The sequence below is a fragment of the Macrobrachium rosenbergii genome, chromosome 13 (assembly GCF_040412425.1).
Source record: "Macrobrachium rosenbergii isolate ZJJX-2024 chromosome 13, ASM4041242v1, whole genome shotgun sequence".
In the NCBI taxonomy this organism is placed as follows: domain Eukaryota; kingdom Metazoa; phylum Arthropoda; class Malacostraca; order Decapoda; family Palaemonidae; genus Macrobrachium; species Macrobrachium rosenbergii.
In genome coordinates, this window is record NC_089753.1 from 49122197 (window position 1) to 49141065 (window position 18869).

Genomic DNA, 18869 nt, shown 5'->3' on the forward strand with positions numbered 1-18869 from the left:
ATTGCCTCCTGATTCGTAACGCCAGCGCCGTCAGAATGCTTATGCAAGCATTACTTAGTTAGCTTCCTAGGCCTATTATACTAGGCAGGATGCTCGAGCTGATAAAGTTTTGCTAGAAATCTGAAAAGATGTAATGTACATCACCTAAGCTAATAGAACAAACCAAACGGTTCTGAATACTGTTATTTAAGAGACAAAATTGCTAATCGTCACAGCCAGCGTACCAGGTCATACTAATAACACAGACTTTAAGGTTACACAGTTAAAAACACAGCTCTGATTTTTACTTACTCTCGCTAGTAGTAGTAGTAGTAGTAGTAGTAGTAGTAGTAGTAGTAGTAGTAGTAGTAGGAGTAGTAGTAGTAGTAGTAATGTTTTTCCAATGAAACGGCTCCTTGGATTACCGTTTAGGTTCAGGTCAGGCCAATTCGGCACCCCTATCAGTACGTGACGATAATTTTCCCCACCGACTGTTGGTAACATACCTGGTTAATCCTCTAAATACTGCAGACATCATTCTAAACTATGATCCCCCCCTCTCTCTCTCTCTTTGTAACAATCTTTCAAGTAATATAATAATTATCTTGAATTTCGTCAGTATAAAGGACTAGTGTAAGATCTGAGTGATCTACCTGAAAACGGAGAAAGCAGCCAACTATGGGTACTCCCCTTAGCAATTCTTATTAAGCTTTGTCCTGGGAATGTAAACATAGTCTCATTCTTTCTTATTTAACTGGGGACAATCAATGGCCCTAAAATACTAAAATGCTTTGAAAGAATCAAAACTGAAGCCACGTTTACCTAGCAACCTAGTAATTTAGAATTACAATATTATTCGGAATTTTATAAATTTCCCAGTCTCATAATCAAATGAAAGAACCTCTTTTTCAGTTGTTTACATTTTATTTACAAAATGTTGAAGCTTAGCGGCCAAATTAGCAGTATAAAAAAGGGTAAATCATTGTTTTATCAGTGAGGTTTTCCATATCCTCGAAATTTCATGTGAACTTGCAAATTCCTCTTGCTGAAGAAAAAATCTTAGTACACAGGCTATGCAAGAAATTCTCTCTATACATCACGCCACTTAGTCGATGTCATAATCGACAATACATTCATAACAATTAGATTTTTTTTATTAAAATACATTTAGATTTTCAATACTAGTCTAAACAATTAGGAGGAAAGAGTCCTACCTTGTGATAAATCTGTGTCTTAATCCATGTCTTAATCTGTTCATAAGATTACTATTAAAAAGATTTGTTTACGCTGAGGACTTGTGTTCTTAACTGAAAAGTTCTCTTGTCACTGTTCAGAACATCTATCACGACAGCACTTGTATACAGAAACATAAAACCATAAATCAATATTTAAGATACTTAAAAGTTTTCCTTATTATGGAGAATTGTTTGCACAACAATGAAATCTCTCTCTCTCCTTTATATATTTACTTCTGAAAGAACAGGAAGGAAGCTAGCTCTTTCTTGCTGGAGTCAACAGACAACTCGGACACCTTATTGTGACTGTGCGGCCTGAGATTCAAGCTTCCTTTTACAGCAAAAGTCGCAGCAGGTAAATGCAGAGAAGAATTAACAGCGGGCAGCCCACAGCTGTAAATGCGGCTCCTCCGTCATCGTCATCGTAATCATGATCCTGAACTGTTGAAATAAAGGAAAAGAATTTTATTTCATTCATTATTTTAATATCAAAGAAAGCTCTAAAACTTGAAATGGGTGAGACGTGGAGCCTGATTTGAAGGAAAACAATATTCAGATTCCCCTGGTAATTCAAAGATCAAAACGCGTCGAAAAGGCTCATTGAAAACAGCAACCCCGACTAGGGATTAAGCTAAAAAGAAGAAGAAAAAGATTATGGTCCTTTTTAACATTAAGTTCTTTCTCCCAATAGGGGGTAGATGTACAAAATAAAACAACATAGGAGTCACTGCTTGATTCAAACTTTAATTGCTGGATGGTGGATTAACCCTTGTGATGAAAACTACCCCAGACTTATAAAAGACTCAACAGTAGTCCATCAAACACCCCTACACGTACTGTATCAGTCTCTATCTTGCACACACACACACACATACACTCTCACACTTCCTGGATATTATGTTCCTTACTTTCATTTTTCGGGGGTTTCCTCTCTCCATATACATCCATATTAAACTTTCTTTTTATCATCCTACTACCTGTCATTCTCTCCACATGATCATTTCAAAGCACTCTGGTCCATTCTTTTACTTACACTAACTGTTTTATCACCTGTGCATATCTCCAAGTCTCCTACTTTATTTTTTCTTAAATTATATTTACTATGTAAACAGCTTCAACTTTTTTTCTTTAAAAACCACATTCCACTTCTATAAAAGAGAGTTGGCTTAACAATCTTTCGCACATACCTTACTACCTTCATTTCTTCCCATTTTCTGTGCCTCACCTCTTCTCTCATTCTACCATCAGTCATTGTATCTACCCACTTTGGCTTTCAGTTTTAAAACTGACATGGCTTCATTTGGCTATCTCTTCACTTAGCTATCTCTACTTTTCACTAGCTTTATTTTACACTGTCTTCGGAAAAAAAAAATATATGTATATTTATTTATATATAATATATATGTATACATATATATGTGTACACATATTATATATTTATATATATATATATATATATATATATATATATATATATGTATATATATATATATATATATATATATATATATATATATATATATATATATATATATATATATATATATATATATATATGTGTGTGTGTGTGTGTGTGTGTGTGTGTGTGTTTGTGTATTCTAAAACGGATTCCAAACGCATTCCAAAGGATGTTACTTACCACATTTGATGTGAGAGAGACTGGGTGCTCATTGGAGACACCCCATTCCCAGGTCTTCGTGTTGCAAGTCAACTCCATGCTCGTAAGCACTGTCTCCAGCAGTTTCGTAACTGTCAGTGCAACTCACTACAGCCTTAGGGGAAAAAGGCCTTTGCTCAATATATATATATATATATATATATATATATATATATATATATATATATATATATATATATATATATATATATATATATATATATATAAAGAAGAAATGCTTAGGTCTAATAAAATTCAAAGATAATTCTGGATTTTACTTCGTAGCTGAGCGTGAAATCTTTCTTTCTTTATATCACAGCTGAAACCCTTATGTGCACTGTCAATAAACACTATAAACCCAAGAGGGTTCAAAAGGGAAATCAGCCTGCAGAGAGAAAGAGAGAGAGGCAAGTTATAGAAAAAGATATGTAAATAAATATGACAGAAAGACAATAATACCGATACACCTGAATTCAGCAGACGTCAGCAGAAAGCAGGAACGAATTTGCCCCTCGGTTAAGCATTCCGAGACCAAAAGATTCCACTACTGCAATGGGCAAACTATTACCATATTTTATTTCGTAGCCAAAATAAAACTCCGAAACAAAACTTCTCACCTTTAACTGTCCTGATGCAGGCTGTCGAATCTCTTTTCTGCAGTTTCTGGCGCCACCGTTGCTATATTCTGCCTTCTGGTAGGCGTCTAGTTTGACAGGGTGACAGCCTTGTTCTTCAACTGGGGAAAAAAAATGGAAAACTTTATCTCTTCATACATTTGTTTTAATTTATAATTATAACTTTGACGGCTCCTTCTCTTTCTCGTGCAATTACTCAAGCATACCCAACTCATTTCATTTAGACTCAAAGACTGATATCATTACTATTTCCTTTTAGTACTATTATCAACGCCTGTAAATCACTTTATCCTTTAATACGATTATCAACGCCTGGTAATCATTACTAGATCCTTTTACTACCATTATAAATACCTGAGAATCATTATTATATCCCTTTAATACGATTATCAACGCCTGACTATCATTACTATATCCTTTTAATACTATTATCAACGTCTGAGAATCCTTACTATATCCTTTTAAATACGATTATCAACGCCTGAGAATCATTATTATTCCAGTTAATGCGATTATCAACGCCTGAGAGTCATGACTATATCCTTTTATGGGATCAATTGAAATAAGGAAAAACAGCTTCAAGGTCTTGGTACTACCAAACAAAATGGAGACACATCACAAACTATAATTATTTTCTATAATAAAAAGAGGAATTTTTGTTACCACCTCGGTCAGTATTTTAACAGCTACTTCATTTAACTTGAAACAGCCACACTCAAGATGTTCAAAATGGCTTTTTGCATGGTGAATGTTATGAACTCGATTCGATTTTGGAGAGTGAATAACAATCCATGAAAGATCTTCTCCTTATGACACAGGAGACACTGTGTCTCGGTTTATGAATCTGGGTCACCCGCTAAAATTTCAGTAGCACTCCAGTAAATTATGAAAGAAATAACATACAATTAAGCCACAGCAAATGGAAGGGGTGAATCTTCTTACAGATCTGAATGTAGCTCTTCACTGACAAGAGAGGGATGTAGGTGCCATCCTTCTTGGAAACTCCCACGCTGTTCAAGAAGTACACATCGTGTGGTGTCTCCTCTTTGATCTGTAATTTTGCAGAGAAAAGAAAAAAACTCCATGAAAACGGGTTCTTTATTTGCCTTATGATGTTTCTACAATTAAATTTACAATAATTCTAAGGAGGACCTCCGCTCGGAGATGTTTATCGATGAAATTTTTTGACTGAACAATATAGAAATGGTTGTAGGCCTATATGATGCAGTACAGGTGAGACAACTTTTACCGAAATAATGCGAGAAATTTACCTCCTTTTGATTATGTTTTGACGCAGAGAAGCTCCAATGGACGCCATCTTTAGTACCAGTTCCTCTAGGAGGATTGACGTAAACTTACAGAAAAAAGACAGTAAGTCTTTCTCACTACTTCGGTAGATTTCTCAAGTTATCTCATCTGAACGGCATCAAGTAGGCCTACACCCTTTTCTGTATCATTCAGTCAAAAGATCTCAATAATAAACAATATCTCCGTGCGGAGTTCTTCCTTAGAATTACCAGATACACACACACATTACTTCCCTTCAACGTATGGTAGAAACTGCATTTGACAATTATAATGAGAATTTTTTATTTCTTTGGAAATCGAATAGCCTAACTAAGAGTACTTTAGTATCCCCATCTTTGCAGTAAAGAAAACGATGTTAGCTGGTAGCGTTCTCTGTCTCATGAAATAAAGATGTATTTGGCTAGTGTGTACTAATTTTGAGTTTTTATGATATTGCTAATTCATGTTGTACATTTTCTATATATCAATTCCTTATTATGAAAATATGTAGTTACAAGAACTAAAAATATAATTCTGGTAATATTGGTAACGGGAGGGATACTTTGGCAGGCACATTAAATTTTGAGATACCATATGCATGGGCATGCCAATGACCTTTAGAAGCACAATAATAGAGAGAGAGAAAGAGAGACTGAAACACTTAGAATGCCTTTTTTTCTTCATTTAGACCTAATAATCCCGTACCATTTCATAATTATGAGTACGAGATATTTCCCAAATACTCAAAACTTTGAAAAAAACTATTTTTATATCAACTTAAAGTGTTGTAAAATCAACAGCAATGAAGCCTATAGGCATAAGAACTGAACAGAATCATTCTTATTCATTCTATCTCGCTTGAAAGATAAGCTTAAATATTTATATATATATATATATATATATATATATACTGTATGTATATATATATATATATATATATATATATATATATATATATATATATATATATATATATATATATATATATAGAGCCTCGATGGCTTGGTTGGTAGAGTGGCAACCACAGACTTCATAGAGGCCTGTGGCGAGGGTTCAATCGCAGCCGACCAGTCAGAGGCGGAAACTTTGCTATCCGAGTAGACATCCCGGGATTACGTATGTAATCAACGGATAGGTTTGCTGAAAGCAAATGGATGTTACAGACTAATACACACATAAACAAAGCCACTCCAACATCTTCTAAAAACATAACAGACACCTCACACGTCTCGAACTGTCGGACTACCCGCCCAGTTCTCCTCGTGCTGCTGGGAGAAAGGGAGCGGGGTTTTCGGTAATACATGTACACATTCGTTACCGGGGTCTAAGCGATGTCAGGCAGGGCAGCCGGTCGAGGTTACGGCCTACCCCACCGCCAAATCAAAGTCCTTCAAAGAAGGCACGTGCTTACCCCATATAAAAATGGGTATAAAAGCACGTTAAAACGAAGAAGAAGATATATATATATATATATATATATATATATATATATATATATATATATAGTATATATATATATATATATATATATATATATATATATATAAATATATATATATATATAAACTTTATCACTCACACAATTGTTCTGTGCATTTACACAATTACTAACAGGAGCTCATTAAAACTGGGTGGTATCTAGTGGAGATATTTATTCAAGAAAAGTTACAAGCTTTCTAGGACTAACAGTCCTCATTGTCAAGTATCCACAGAATGGTCGGACACATAGTCCAGCTGTATTTATGTGTGGGGGAGAGGATAAAACCCCTGTTTGTCCAATTCCATATGCTGGCTTCTTTAATCTTTTGATTACCCTCCCTTCTCCTGTGTGGCCCTGCCCTCGTGACCTTGGCCTTTCTCTGCCTGCAGCTTTTCCAGGTGTTCATTGTCCTTGTGGTCTCTTGTGTTTTTGCGTTTCTTTTCTATTACAGAGTGTACAATTTTTCTTGACATGCTATCTTCGAATCCGTTTCCAGTATTTCCTGCCATTATATTGTTTTTGCATGTTATGAAGATATTCTGTACATTCAGTCTGGCCATTTTGTTAGTGTTCCTATACAAAAAAATCATATTTTCCCAGTCTATTTTGTGGTCTTTTTCCCAATAGTGCTTGGCAACTGTCGACATCTGATTGCAGTGCCTTATGTTTTGTGTGTATTGTTTTCCTCCTTCTTTGCAGCACTTGCCGTTTTCGCCGAAGTAATGCTCTTCACAATCTAGACACGCTGCCATGTACAGTATACCCCCCTCACACCTCTTCCCCCTCTACCGACTTTTTATTTCTAACTATTTTATTCCTAATGGTGTTTTTATAACTGCCTATCAGTTTGAAATTATCTGCCTTCTTGTTGATGGGCGTAATAGTGTTGTTGTTCGTGACTGTAATTATTTTCTTCCCTTTCAAATAGTCCTTTTCTTTTCCTTCCCTCTCCCCAAAATAGTTTTTTCTTGCCATAATGTGTGCCCGTTCCCACCAGTACTTATGGTATCCTAATCTCCTAAAACTCTCCCTCAGGTATCCCAGCTCTTCGTCTAAGAATTCGGGACTGCAAATCCTATAATCCCTGATGACCAACCTTCTCATTACTCCCATTTTAATTTCTTTCCTATGACTGGAGAACATGTGTATGTACGAATTGGTGTGTGTCTTTTTCTGTGTACCTTGAATTTTAAATTTTCCCCTTCCCTCTTTACCAGTACATCCAAGAAAGGCATTTCTCCCTCCTCTTCTTCTATTGTGAACTTGATTTGTTCATTTAGATTATTTATGTTTTCTAGAAACTTGTGTAGTTCTTCCCTTTCTCCCTTATAAATGATCAGAATGTCATCCACGTATCTTACCCATCTGAGATGTTTAAGTTCCCTTTATTTAATTTATCCACCTCTTCCATTTCGAACCATTCCATAAAAATGTTAGCTAAGACTGGCGAAAGATTCGAACCCATGGCCACGTCATTTTTTGTGTTTTCGCCCCACTTAAACACAGTGACGCTGAGGACCGCTGCTGTCAACAATTTTATCAAAACTTCATGATGTAAGTCACATGTGTAAACCCCTTCCTCCATATTCTTTTTTATTACCTCCATCGTCTTCTTGACTGGTACGTTGGTAAACAAGGAAGTTACATCCAAACTTGCAGATTTGTAATCTTTTACATTAATTTTAGATAATTCATCTATAAGGTTCATGTTTTAGATGCCCTTCCGATACTAAACCCACCCATTTTCCCAGCGTGGTCCTCATCTCTCCTCAACAGGTGTCCATACCATCTCAGCCTCCCCTCCTGAACTTTCTTTGATATTTCCGCCACCTTGGTCGACCCCTAATGTAATAATTTCGGATCCTATCCTCTCTCGTCACCCGAGCCATCCACCTAAGCTTTCTCATTTCTGCCACATCCATCTTCTTCTCCTCTGTCTCTCTCAAGCTTGCTGTTTCCGTGCCATACACCACTGCTGTTCTTACTACCGTCTTATGAAATTTTCCTTTTAACCTCAGCGGTACTCTTTTGTCACAAAGAACTCCGGAAGCCGCTCCCCAGTTGTTCCAGCCTGCCTGTACCCGACGTTTTACTTCTTCTTCCATACTTCCTCCAGCATTAGCAAAGGATCCCAAATACTTAATTAAAATTATCAACTCTCTTCATTGGTTCTCCCCCAAACTGAATACTTTCCCTATCACGCCCCTCATTGGTGGTACACATATATTCTGTCTTAGATCTACTTGTTCTCTTAGTAAACCGATATATATATGTATCATATTTTTTTTCTATATATATATATATATATATATATATATATATATATATATATATATATATATATATATATATATATATATATATATATATATATATTATGCACACACATACATATAAGCTTATTGATTTCCAAGAAAGAAAAAACTGTTACTGCTACAACTTACCGTGAAGACGACATTCTGATGTGAGTAGGAATATGACCCATTCTGGAATTCCTGCTTGTACCAGTTGATGGAAGCAACTTCCTCAAAGAATCCTCCTAGGGATTCCGAATAAAGGCCGCTGTGGATCGTCGGCTGAGGATAAAAGGCTGAGATCTTGAATGAGCTTTCGAAGTCACAGTCGCCTTTGCCGTAGAGACTCGCAGTCGGAGACTTGGAGTTAAAATCTGTGGCGTGTTAAACGTAGAAGGGAAATATCTGTAGTTTGAACTCGTGGCAGTTACGTTACATAATGATAACTTGTATAATGACTGTAATTTTCATTTCTTTGCAGACTTAGATTCTGCTCTAGAATAATGAGGGAATCCCACTGACACAGAACAAGCCCAGAGTGCTCACAAGTAACCTTCATGTATTATAGGAACTCATTACTCAAAAACCAGAGTCTTCTAAATGTCTTGGATGTCTGTGTGCTGTGGAAACAAAATAACTGGCATTCTAAGGGTATTTAAAGTGTCTGACACACCACACATTTCTGCTCTGGTAAGATGAAGCTTATAATGTGAATGAAAGGGGACACTGAAATTTTAGACAGGAATTTCAAGAGACTTTTGTGATACAACTTTTCTAAAGCATTATTTAGATATCTTTGGACTGTCTATATATAAAAAATGTTTGTGGATATCAGATAAATGTACAACGGACTCATTGTGTTTAACTTTAAGACACAGCGGATATAGAAGCGGTTCGGGTTGATCTCAACCTAACTCATCACTCAAGGGTATATATTCAAGGTTCACAGTGATGAGTTACTCAAAAACCATTGCAGGGTGATACAGTATTAACATTAGCATAATTATCAACTCACCGATGATAAGAACCTCCCATGGCGCTGCCTCGTCGCTGTTCCCTTCATCTGTGGTTGCTGAACAAGAGTAGAATCCGGACAAGTTGTACCTGAGTTCTAGCAGCTCTATTCCTCCGTCTTCCCTGTCAAGTCGAACTACGTCCTTTAGTCGCCCTTCAGCTGAAATGATAAAAAAGTCTTACTTAGGAATTCTCAGGATCACATATCTGGGACAAAACACTCTCTTAGCGCCCATGACCTGATAGATTTTACCCTCAGCACAACCTTGCCATGTTTGTGAGCTAGAGATTGGGGTGTTTGTGGGAGCATATAGGCCTCTCTGCTGAGTTGTCAGCAGCCACTGCCTGGTTCCCCCTGGTCCTCGCTGGGGTGGGAAGGGAGGTTTTGGCACTGACATATAGACAGATAGACATATAAATATCCCTTTCCAACAAGAACAACCTTAAAAAACAAGTCGACAGCATACCAGAGAAAAAAAATAATTGAGGGAAAAAGTTTCCTCATGGCACTGTGAAAAGCCAAACGATTTCACATTTCCGTCAGCAATATAAGACAGGGTCTAGACAATAAGTCCTGATTCTAAAGATGTGCTGTACTGTCCCCAAGCTAGAAAGTGGGAAATAGGTAATAAAATTTAAGCCAAAGGCCAAGCACTGAGACCTTTGAGGTCATTCAGTGCTGCAACGGAAATTGAGAGTAAAAGGTTTCAAGAATGTAACAGGAGGAAAACCTTGCAGTTGCACTATGAAACATTAGTTAGGAGAGAGTTGAAAGTAAGATGAAGAAAGGGAATATGAACAGAGGTACAGTAATAGGAATGAAAGGGGTTGCAGCTAGGGGCTGAAGGAAAAATGCAAAGAACCTTAAGTAAAGCCTATATTGCACCGAATGAGGTGCACTGACGTCACTATCCCCATAAGGGGTCACCACGCTAGGACCAAGGCACCTTCATTCTGCATACTTGAATGAGCTCCACCATCCATGCGCACTGTCGCAAAGTGCCCTAGAAACCGAACTACGCATGTATGATCAGTGCCCAAAACCCCCTCTCTACCCAAACTAAGATCTGTGGGAACCAGGCAGTGGCTGTTGACTTTATTATTATTATCATTATCATTATTATTATTATTATTATTATTATTATCCATAAGATGAAACCTATTCATATGGAACAAGCCCACAGGGGCCATTAGCTTGGAATTCAAGCTTCCAAAGAATATGATGGTGTTTATTAGGAAGAAGTAAGAGGAGGGAAAGGGAAATTCAGAAAGAAGAGATCTCACTTAATAAAAGAGAAAAAAATAAATTAATAAATAGATAAAAGGAGAATAGTATTAGGGTAGTAATACATTGCATCTTCGCTTGAACTTCTGAAATTCCAGTTGCACGACATCTCTGGGAGGCTGTTTCACAGTCCTAAGGTGGAGGAAGAAAGGACCTCTTTTCTTTACACTAAATCTTGCTTCAGCTATATTCGAGAATTTACGTAAGTTGTCAAAGCAACAGGAAGACCAACACGCTAACGAAATAGATCTGCACTTTGATAATCAAAGATATCTACAGCGCTTAGAAAGCTTCTTATCTGTGATTCAGAATAAGCGCAGGTTAATATATCATTCATCAAACGGTTCGACAGTTATGATAATGAATATGCAGTTATGCAATTCTTATCTCACACCCTGATTTCCCCAGCAAGCATGAAAATGAATCACACTGTGATAAGGATGATCGTAAAACGATTTGACCATTTAGGGGGTTGCTGCCATCAATGCATCTCACACGGTGCACTTTAGGCATTACTTAAGGGTCTGTGCAGCGTCCCTTTGGCCCCTAGCTGCAACTTCTTTCATTCCGTTTACCGTACCTCCGTTCACCTCTTTCTTCAATCTGACTTTCCATCCTCTTTAACAATTGTTTTGTAGGGTCCACACGTGGACCCCACACACCTTCATCGTACTGGCCATTAATCCCACAACAACAGCCCCATGCACCAATGCGTGGACGAAAGAAACAAAGCACCCATCATGCACCTTTTGTACATGCATCTTCTTTATTGTTATTCTCATATTCAATGTATTGTCATCATCACATGCATTGTATATTGGTGACCCACGGAGATGACTGACCCAGCCAACACCAACGATGCCCGTCTCTCCAGCGAAACCCTTGCCGCTGCCTGCACATGTCTACCTCCATTCATGCCCCACCACCCATAAGCGTGGTTCTTCAGGGTGGAAACAATTTCCAGATAGAAGAAAATCACCTTCACAACACGCAAAGCAGACGCCATCCTTCAATTCCTGTTGGACGATGTCTTTGAGCAAATAGCAGGATGGCTAGTGGAACTGCAAACCCCTGTCACCTACGAACTGCTGAAGGACCAGCTGAAGTCATCCTTCAGCATGCCACCCTCCCTGAGAGCCAAAAAATTCCTCAACTACATGGTGTAACCATAGGAGACAAGCGACAATGGCACATCTATAAAAAGTTGCGGTGGCTCATCACGCTGCCTGCCACAGGTGGCCAACCTGAGTCATCCCTGGACCTTGTGAGAGAGGTACTCCTCACAAGACTACCCTGTCTAACAGTGGCAGTCATGCCCAGCGGCTACACCATGCCAATCGAAGAATTCATGAAGCTGGTCGACACAATGTACACGGTCCACAAGACGGTGGAGCCCACAGCCAACAGCAGCAGCAGCTCCATGACAGGCCCAGCAGACAACTGACACAGAATCCAACAGCGACCCAAGCAAGTCATCAAGGGGAATACCAAGCAGAAAAAAGACACACCTCCAGGAGGAATATGCTATTTCCACTGGAGATTCGGAAAAAAAGGCCCAAAAGTGTGACAAAGGCTGCCTGTTTTCAAAAAAAACATGCAAGAGGGTCACACATACGACCCAACCAACTAAACATCGGTGGTGAGCAGACCGGTTGCCTCATAAGAGAACTGCACCTGCCCACCGCTGTCTTTCTTCCAGGTACGAACAAAGGAGCTCCATGTGCTTCTTGATCAGAGACGAGAGGTCTGACGTGTTCCTCGTGGACACTGGAGCATGCAGGCCATTCGCTCCAGCCAGTTGAAACGAATGACTCAACCCTGCTCCCCCACCAACCTCCGCATATCCACCACCAGTGAAGCACCACTCATGGTGTACAGAAGATGGGGGATGAACATGTCTTTCAATTGGAAAGACTACAATTGGACCTTCATCACAGCAGACATGACGACAGCACTGTTGGGAGCAGACTTCCTAACAGCACACAACCTGCTAGTAAATGTGTATCAAAACAATTGATCCTGAGAACAACTCCGAAATTGTCTCCTCAACAGCCACGCAGACTTAACGGCACCACACCATCACTGATGCAGCATTCAACACATCTCCAGCAGAAGTCCTACACAGCCAAGCACTAACATTGCCAGCAGACGCCTTTCAAGGCCAAACAAGCCCAACATCACCATCCGACACCTGAAAAGCGATAGAAAAGATAATACCAGCCAAGATGACCTACCACGTGACCAAAAAGGTGTACATCCCCAACGAGCTGCAGAACACAAAACATGAATTCATACAGGTAGACGCACACAGAATCCCCCCCTCCCCAGCCTACTTGGGACCATACTGCATCATCCAGAGATGACCCAAGGTGTACCAGATGACAATAGACGGTAGAACAACGTGGGTTTCCATCAATCGTCTGAAACCAACATACATACCACACACCAGCCTACAACCGTAGGCCTCTCGAAGTTTGGGGGGGAGTCCTGTAGGGTCGACACATGGACCCCACGCACCTTCATTGTACCAGCCATTAATCCCACAACAACGGCCCGGCGTGCCAACGCACGGACGAAAGAAACAGCATCTGTCATGCATCTTTTGTACTGTACATGCATCTTCTTTATTGTTATTCTCACATTCAGTTTATTGTCATCATCATATGCATTGCACTGTCAGCTTCTCAGCCGTATGTATATTAACTTCAGTCCTGTATCATGTACTGATTTATATGTATATTTCCATCTGCCAACAAACACAAGTGATTGTGTTTAATCTCTGTTTTTACCTGCCTGATGTCAGGCGCAACATTTCCGCTCACACGAGCCCTAGACCTGTGTGTTTGTTGTCTGAATAAATTCGTAAGCTGTGAACTCTGACCCTTACTCAGACCCATCGTCACAGTTTCATAGCGCAACCGCGAGGTTTTCCTTCTGTTACACCTTTCAGACCTCCTTTCAGCTCTGAATGACCTCATAGGTCCCAGCACTTGGCCTTTGGCCCTAAAATCTATACTCTATTCTATTCTCTATAAAGCGATTTGCAGTAACTGGATCGTATCTCTGAAAGCATACCTTTGGGAATGATGACGTTATGAAATTAAACTAGCTTTACATTCGTGGGACTGAGCATGGAAAGTAATTTAATCTACTCAGTAATACGGGATTGAATGAAATCGAAAGTATTTACCACTCTTCGCTTGTAAAGTACCTATTTATCTATCTATTAATTGATTTTTTTCTTTTTAATTTCAGCATTTCCCTTTACCTTTTCTTCTTCCTAATGGTGGGTTTATTCCATGTGAATAGGGTTCATCTTCTGGTTAATAATAATAATAATAATAATAATAATAATAATAATAATAATAAATAACAATAATAATAATAATAATAATAATCAAAGACGTTGACAGAAACTTTTAGAATGTTAAAGAAACGAAAATATAAGAAAATTTATCAAACTTAATTCTTCTTCTTCTTCTTCTTCTTCTTCTTCTTCTTCTTCTTCTTCTTCTTCTTCTTCTTCTTATTATTATTATTATTATTATTATTATTATTATTATTATTATTATTATTATTATTCAAAAGATGAGCCCAATTCATATTGAACAAACCCACATGGGCCACTGACTTGACATTCAAGCTTCCAAAGAATATGGTGTTCATTTGAAAGAAGTAACAGAAGGTAATAGGAAATACAGAAAGAAGAGATCAGTTATTAGAAAAGAAAAGATGAATTAACAAATTAATAAACAAATAGATAAAAATGTCAGTAAATCATGATAAAGAGAAATGCATCTCCACGTGGAAACCAAGCCGGTGCGAAAAATAAAAACGTTTATAAGACTACATTTTGGGAAAAATATATAGAGAGACTTAAACTTTCGGAAAAATATACAGTCAAAGAACACTGAAATTTTTGGTAAAAATATAAAGAAAAAGACTTAAATTTTGGGTAAAAATATAGACTTAAATTTTTTAGTAGAATTATAAAGAAAAAGACTTAAATTTTTGGGTAAAAATATAAAGAAGGCTTAAATTTCTGGGCAAAAATGCAAAGAAAAAGACTTACATTATTTTCAAAATATAACTAAAAAGACTGAAATTTTGGGTAAAAATATAAAGAAAGACTTAATTTTTGGTTAAAAATATGTAGAAAATACTTAATTTTTGGTGAAAATATAAAGAAAAAGACTTAAATATTGGGTAAAAGTATAAAGAAAAAGGCTTAAATTTTGGGCAAAAATCTAGAGAAAAAACCTGAATTTTCGGTAAAAATATACCAAAATAGACAAATTTTTGGTGAAAATATAAAGTAAAAGACTAAAATTTTGGGTAAATATAACTAAAATCACTTGAATTTTGGTAAAAATACGATGAGAATCAAACTTTGGTAAAAATGTAAAGAAAAAGACTTAAATTTTGGGTAAAAGTATAAAGAAAAAGACTTAAATTTTGGGTAAAAGTATAAAGAAAAAGACTTAAATTTTGGGTAAAAGTATAAAGAAAAAGACTCAGATTTTGAGTAAAATTATAAAGATAAAGATTGAAATTTTGGGTAAAAACCTAGAGAAAAAACTTAAATTTTCGGTAAAAACATAAAGAAATAGACAAATTTTTGGTGAAAATATAAAATAAAAGGCTTAAATTTTGGGTAAATATAACTAAAAAACTTAAATTTTGGGTAAAAGTATAAAGAAAAAGACTCAAATTTTGGGTAAAAATCTAGAGAAAAGGACTTGAATTTTCGATAAAAATATGAAGAAAAAGACTTAAATTTTTAGTGAAAATATAACTAAAGACTTAAATATCTGGTAAAAATGTAAAAAGAAAAGGACTTAAATCTTGAGTAAAAATATAAGTAAAAAGACTTAAATTTTGGGTAAAAATATAAAAATAAAATTATTGAAATTTTGAATAAAAATATAAAGTAAAAGACTTAAATTTTGGGTAAATATAACTAAAGAGACTGAATTTTTGGGTTAATATAACTAAAAAGATTTAAATTTTGGGTAAAAATAAAAACACAAAAGGCTGAAACTTTGGGTAAAAATATAAAGAAAAAGACTTAAATTTTTGGTAAAATATAACTGTTTGGGTAAAAATATAACTAAAAAGACTTAATTTTGGGTAAAAATAAAGACACTTAAATTTTGGGTGAAAATATAAAGAAAAACACTGAAATTTCGAGTAAAAATAAAGAAAACGATTTGAATTTTTTGTGAAAATATAACTAAAAACTAAAATTTCACGTGAAAATATAAAGAAAAACACTGAAATTGTGGCAGAAACAAAGAAAAAGACTTAAATTTTTCGGTAAAAATACATAATGGAAAAGACTCCAATTTTTGGGTTAAAATATAAAGAAAAACAGAAAACTTGGGTAAAAACAAAGAAAGACTTGAATTTTAGGTAAAAATATAACTAAAAAACTAAGATTTCAGGTGAAAATATAAAGAAGAAGACTTAAACCTTGCGTGAAAATATAAAGAAGAGAAGAGGATGAAAATATAAAGAGGAAGACTTAAACTTTGCGTGAAAATATAAAGAAGTAGAAGAGGGTGAAAATATAAAGAAAAACTTAAACTTTACGTGAAAATTTAAAGAAGCGGATGAAAATATAAAGAAAAAGACTTACGCTTCCCGTGAAAATATAAAGAGGAACAGAGAAGCCAGTTCGCCCCCTACCTTTCCCTCCAGAGTCCTTGGTCCAGAAGTATTTCCCAATGGGATTGTCTCCATCACTAAACACCCAAGAGACATCCTTAAGAGTCTCCTGTCCATCCAGAACCACGGGACACTCGATCACGCTCTTTTTTTCGGTTGGTCCAACGCTGTAGGTGATGTACTCTTCCCGAGAGCTCAGACGGACAGGGCCGACCTTGATACCCCATGTCAGCCCTAGAAAGTTAAGAGAAGTTGGTGTAAGTGGCGTGGAATTGTTCTTGATGAAAACATACATATACTGTACATGCGAGTATAGCTCCATGTAGGGGGATAGTGCCGTCAGCGCACCTCATGCGGTGCACTGCAGGTATTACTTAAGGTTCTTTGCAACGTCCCTTCGGACCCCAGGGGCGTCATTTCAGATGTTTTTTTGGGGGAGGGGGCAAAGACGGTTTGGCGAGCGAAGCGAGCCTAAACAGCTGTTTTTTTTTATTTTGAGCTATCTTGTGTAATTTTTGAAGCCACATGAGCAAGGTATATCAGCAAAATAGGCAGACATACAACGTGTGTGATAGAGAAATATAGACAGAGAGACAGACAGATGTAACTTAATGTGATGACACATTTGAGATTCGGTAGGAATAATGGAAAACCAGCTGCTGTTACTTCTTGAGGCTTGCGGGGGTGAGGGGGCAACTGAGTCTTGGGGGGCAGGTGCCCCCCCTAAATGTCGGTCCCTAGCTGCAACCTCTTTAATTCCTTTTACTGTACCTTCGTTTATATTCTCTTTCTTCCATCTTACTTTCCACCCTCTCCTAACAATTGATTCATAGTGCAACTGCGAGGTTTTCCTCCTGTTACACCTTTCAAACCTTTTTACTGCCAATTTCCGTTTCAGCGCTGAATGACCTCAAGGGTTCCAGCTCTTGGTCTTTGGCCTAAATTCTATATTCTACATATTATCGGGTTCCTCATGGTAAGGTATTAAGTTTCACGTCACGTGCAAAATTGTTTTCCACTATGTTTATAGTAGTACAATATCTAATATTATATCTGAAAAATATAAATAGTATATATAATAATGGAATGGTGAAAATGACATCTGGCCAATTCAAGCTTCTAAAATAACTTTTTTTTTTTTTTTAATGACAGTGAACACTATTATTTTTGGGGGAATTATTTTTTATCATAATATTTTCATCCTTTAATTATTGTTAAAAAGCTTCACTAGCTTTAAAACTCAGTGAAACTCTGTAGCAATGGTCCATTGCTAATGCCTAATCACCTCTGAATTGTAGGGATCTGCCTCTACTTACAAAATTCAATATATGTCACAGATACAATGAAAAAAGTTTAAAAACTGGTTCATGTATTCACAGTTCTGAGTTAGAACAATACTGAACTGATATGATTATGGCATTGCAATATGTAATGCATAGCACCAAATCCCTCGTGAAAAGTTGCATATGTGGGCCAATTTGCAAGTGCATAGGGACAGTCGTTTAGGAGGAGCTCAAAAACATGCAAAATTTTTTTATATATATATATATATATATATGTATGTACACACATATACTGTATATATAAATATTGCCACCCTGGTCGCGACCCACCACATTGGACTAACATTCAAGTGCATAGTAAACAGGGGCACAGTGGGATGTAGGTGAAATTCCCTAAAGATTAACATTACTGTGAAGTCACTTCCTCGTGTTTTAAAAGTCAGATAAGAACTTGGCACAATAAAAATCTGAACGATGTCTATAAAGTTGAATGTGTATCAGTGAAAAAGCTACTATCATATACAAATCACAAAGGTTTTCACTATCGTAGCACACAGATCACAAAGGCTTTTACCATTACATTACAGAAAAACCAGTGGTTTTTCCCATGACATGACTGTGACCATAAATGATTTTACTATCACATTATACAAACCAAAAAGGTTTTTACTATCACTGTATATAAACCACTGAGAATTTTACCATTACATTACAAAAAAACAGTGGTTTTTATCTTTACACTTACTATCACATTATACAAACTACAAAGGTTTTTACCATTACATTAAAGAAAAACAAGTGCTTTTTATCATTATATTTAAAAAAAAAAACAGAGATTTTCACTATCACATTATACAAACCACAACGGTTTTTACCAGCACATTACACAGATCATAAGGGTTTTTACTACCACATCATAAAGGTTTTTAGTATCACGTTATACAAACCACAAAGGTTTTACTACAACGATACAGAAATCACGAAGGCTTTTACTGTCACATTATACTGTACAAATCACAAATGTTTTTACCACCATATTATCATAATCACAAG

General features: G+C 36.7%; 1 protein-coding gene across 1 annotated transcript in view; it reads right to left on the reverse strand.

The window, feature by feature from the left end:
- Positions 1–883: 883 nt before the first annotated feature.
- LOC136845288 (uncharacterized) overlaps positions 884–18869 on the reverse strand; it is a 31953-nt gene continuing 13967 nt past the window's right edge. The window contains exons 3-9 of the mRNA XM_067115464.1: positions 16555–16767; positions 9583–9741; positions 8718–8941; positions 4449–4557; positions 3489–3607; positions 2854–2986; positions 884–1655 (exon numbers count right to left, since the gene is read on the reverse strand). Coding sequence (XP_066971565.1) covers positions 2882–2986; positions 3489–3607; positions 4449–4557; positions 8718–8941; positions 9583–9741; positions 16555–16767 — 929 coding nt within the window. The 3' untranslated portion in view covers positions 884–1655; positions 2854–2881. The remainder of the gene's footprint in view (positions 1656–2853; positions 2987–3488; positions 3608–4448; positions 4558–8717; positions 8942–9582; positions 9742–16554; positions 16768–18869) is intronic.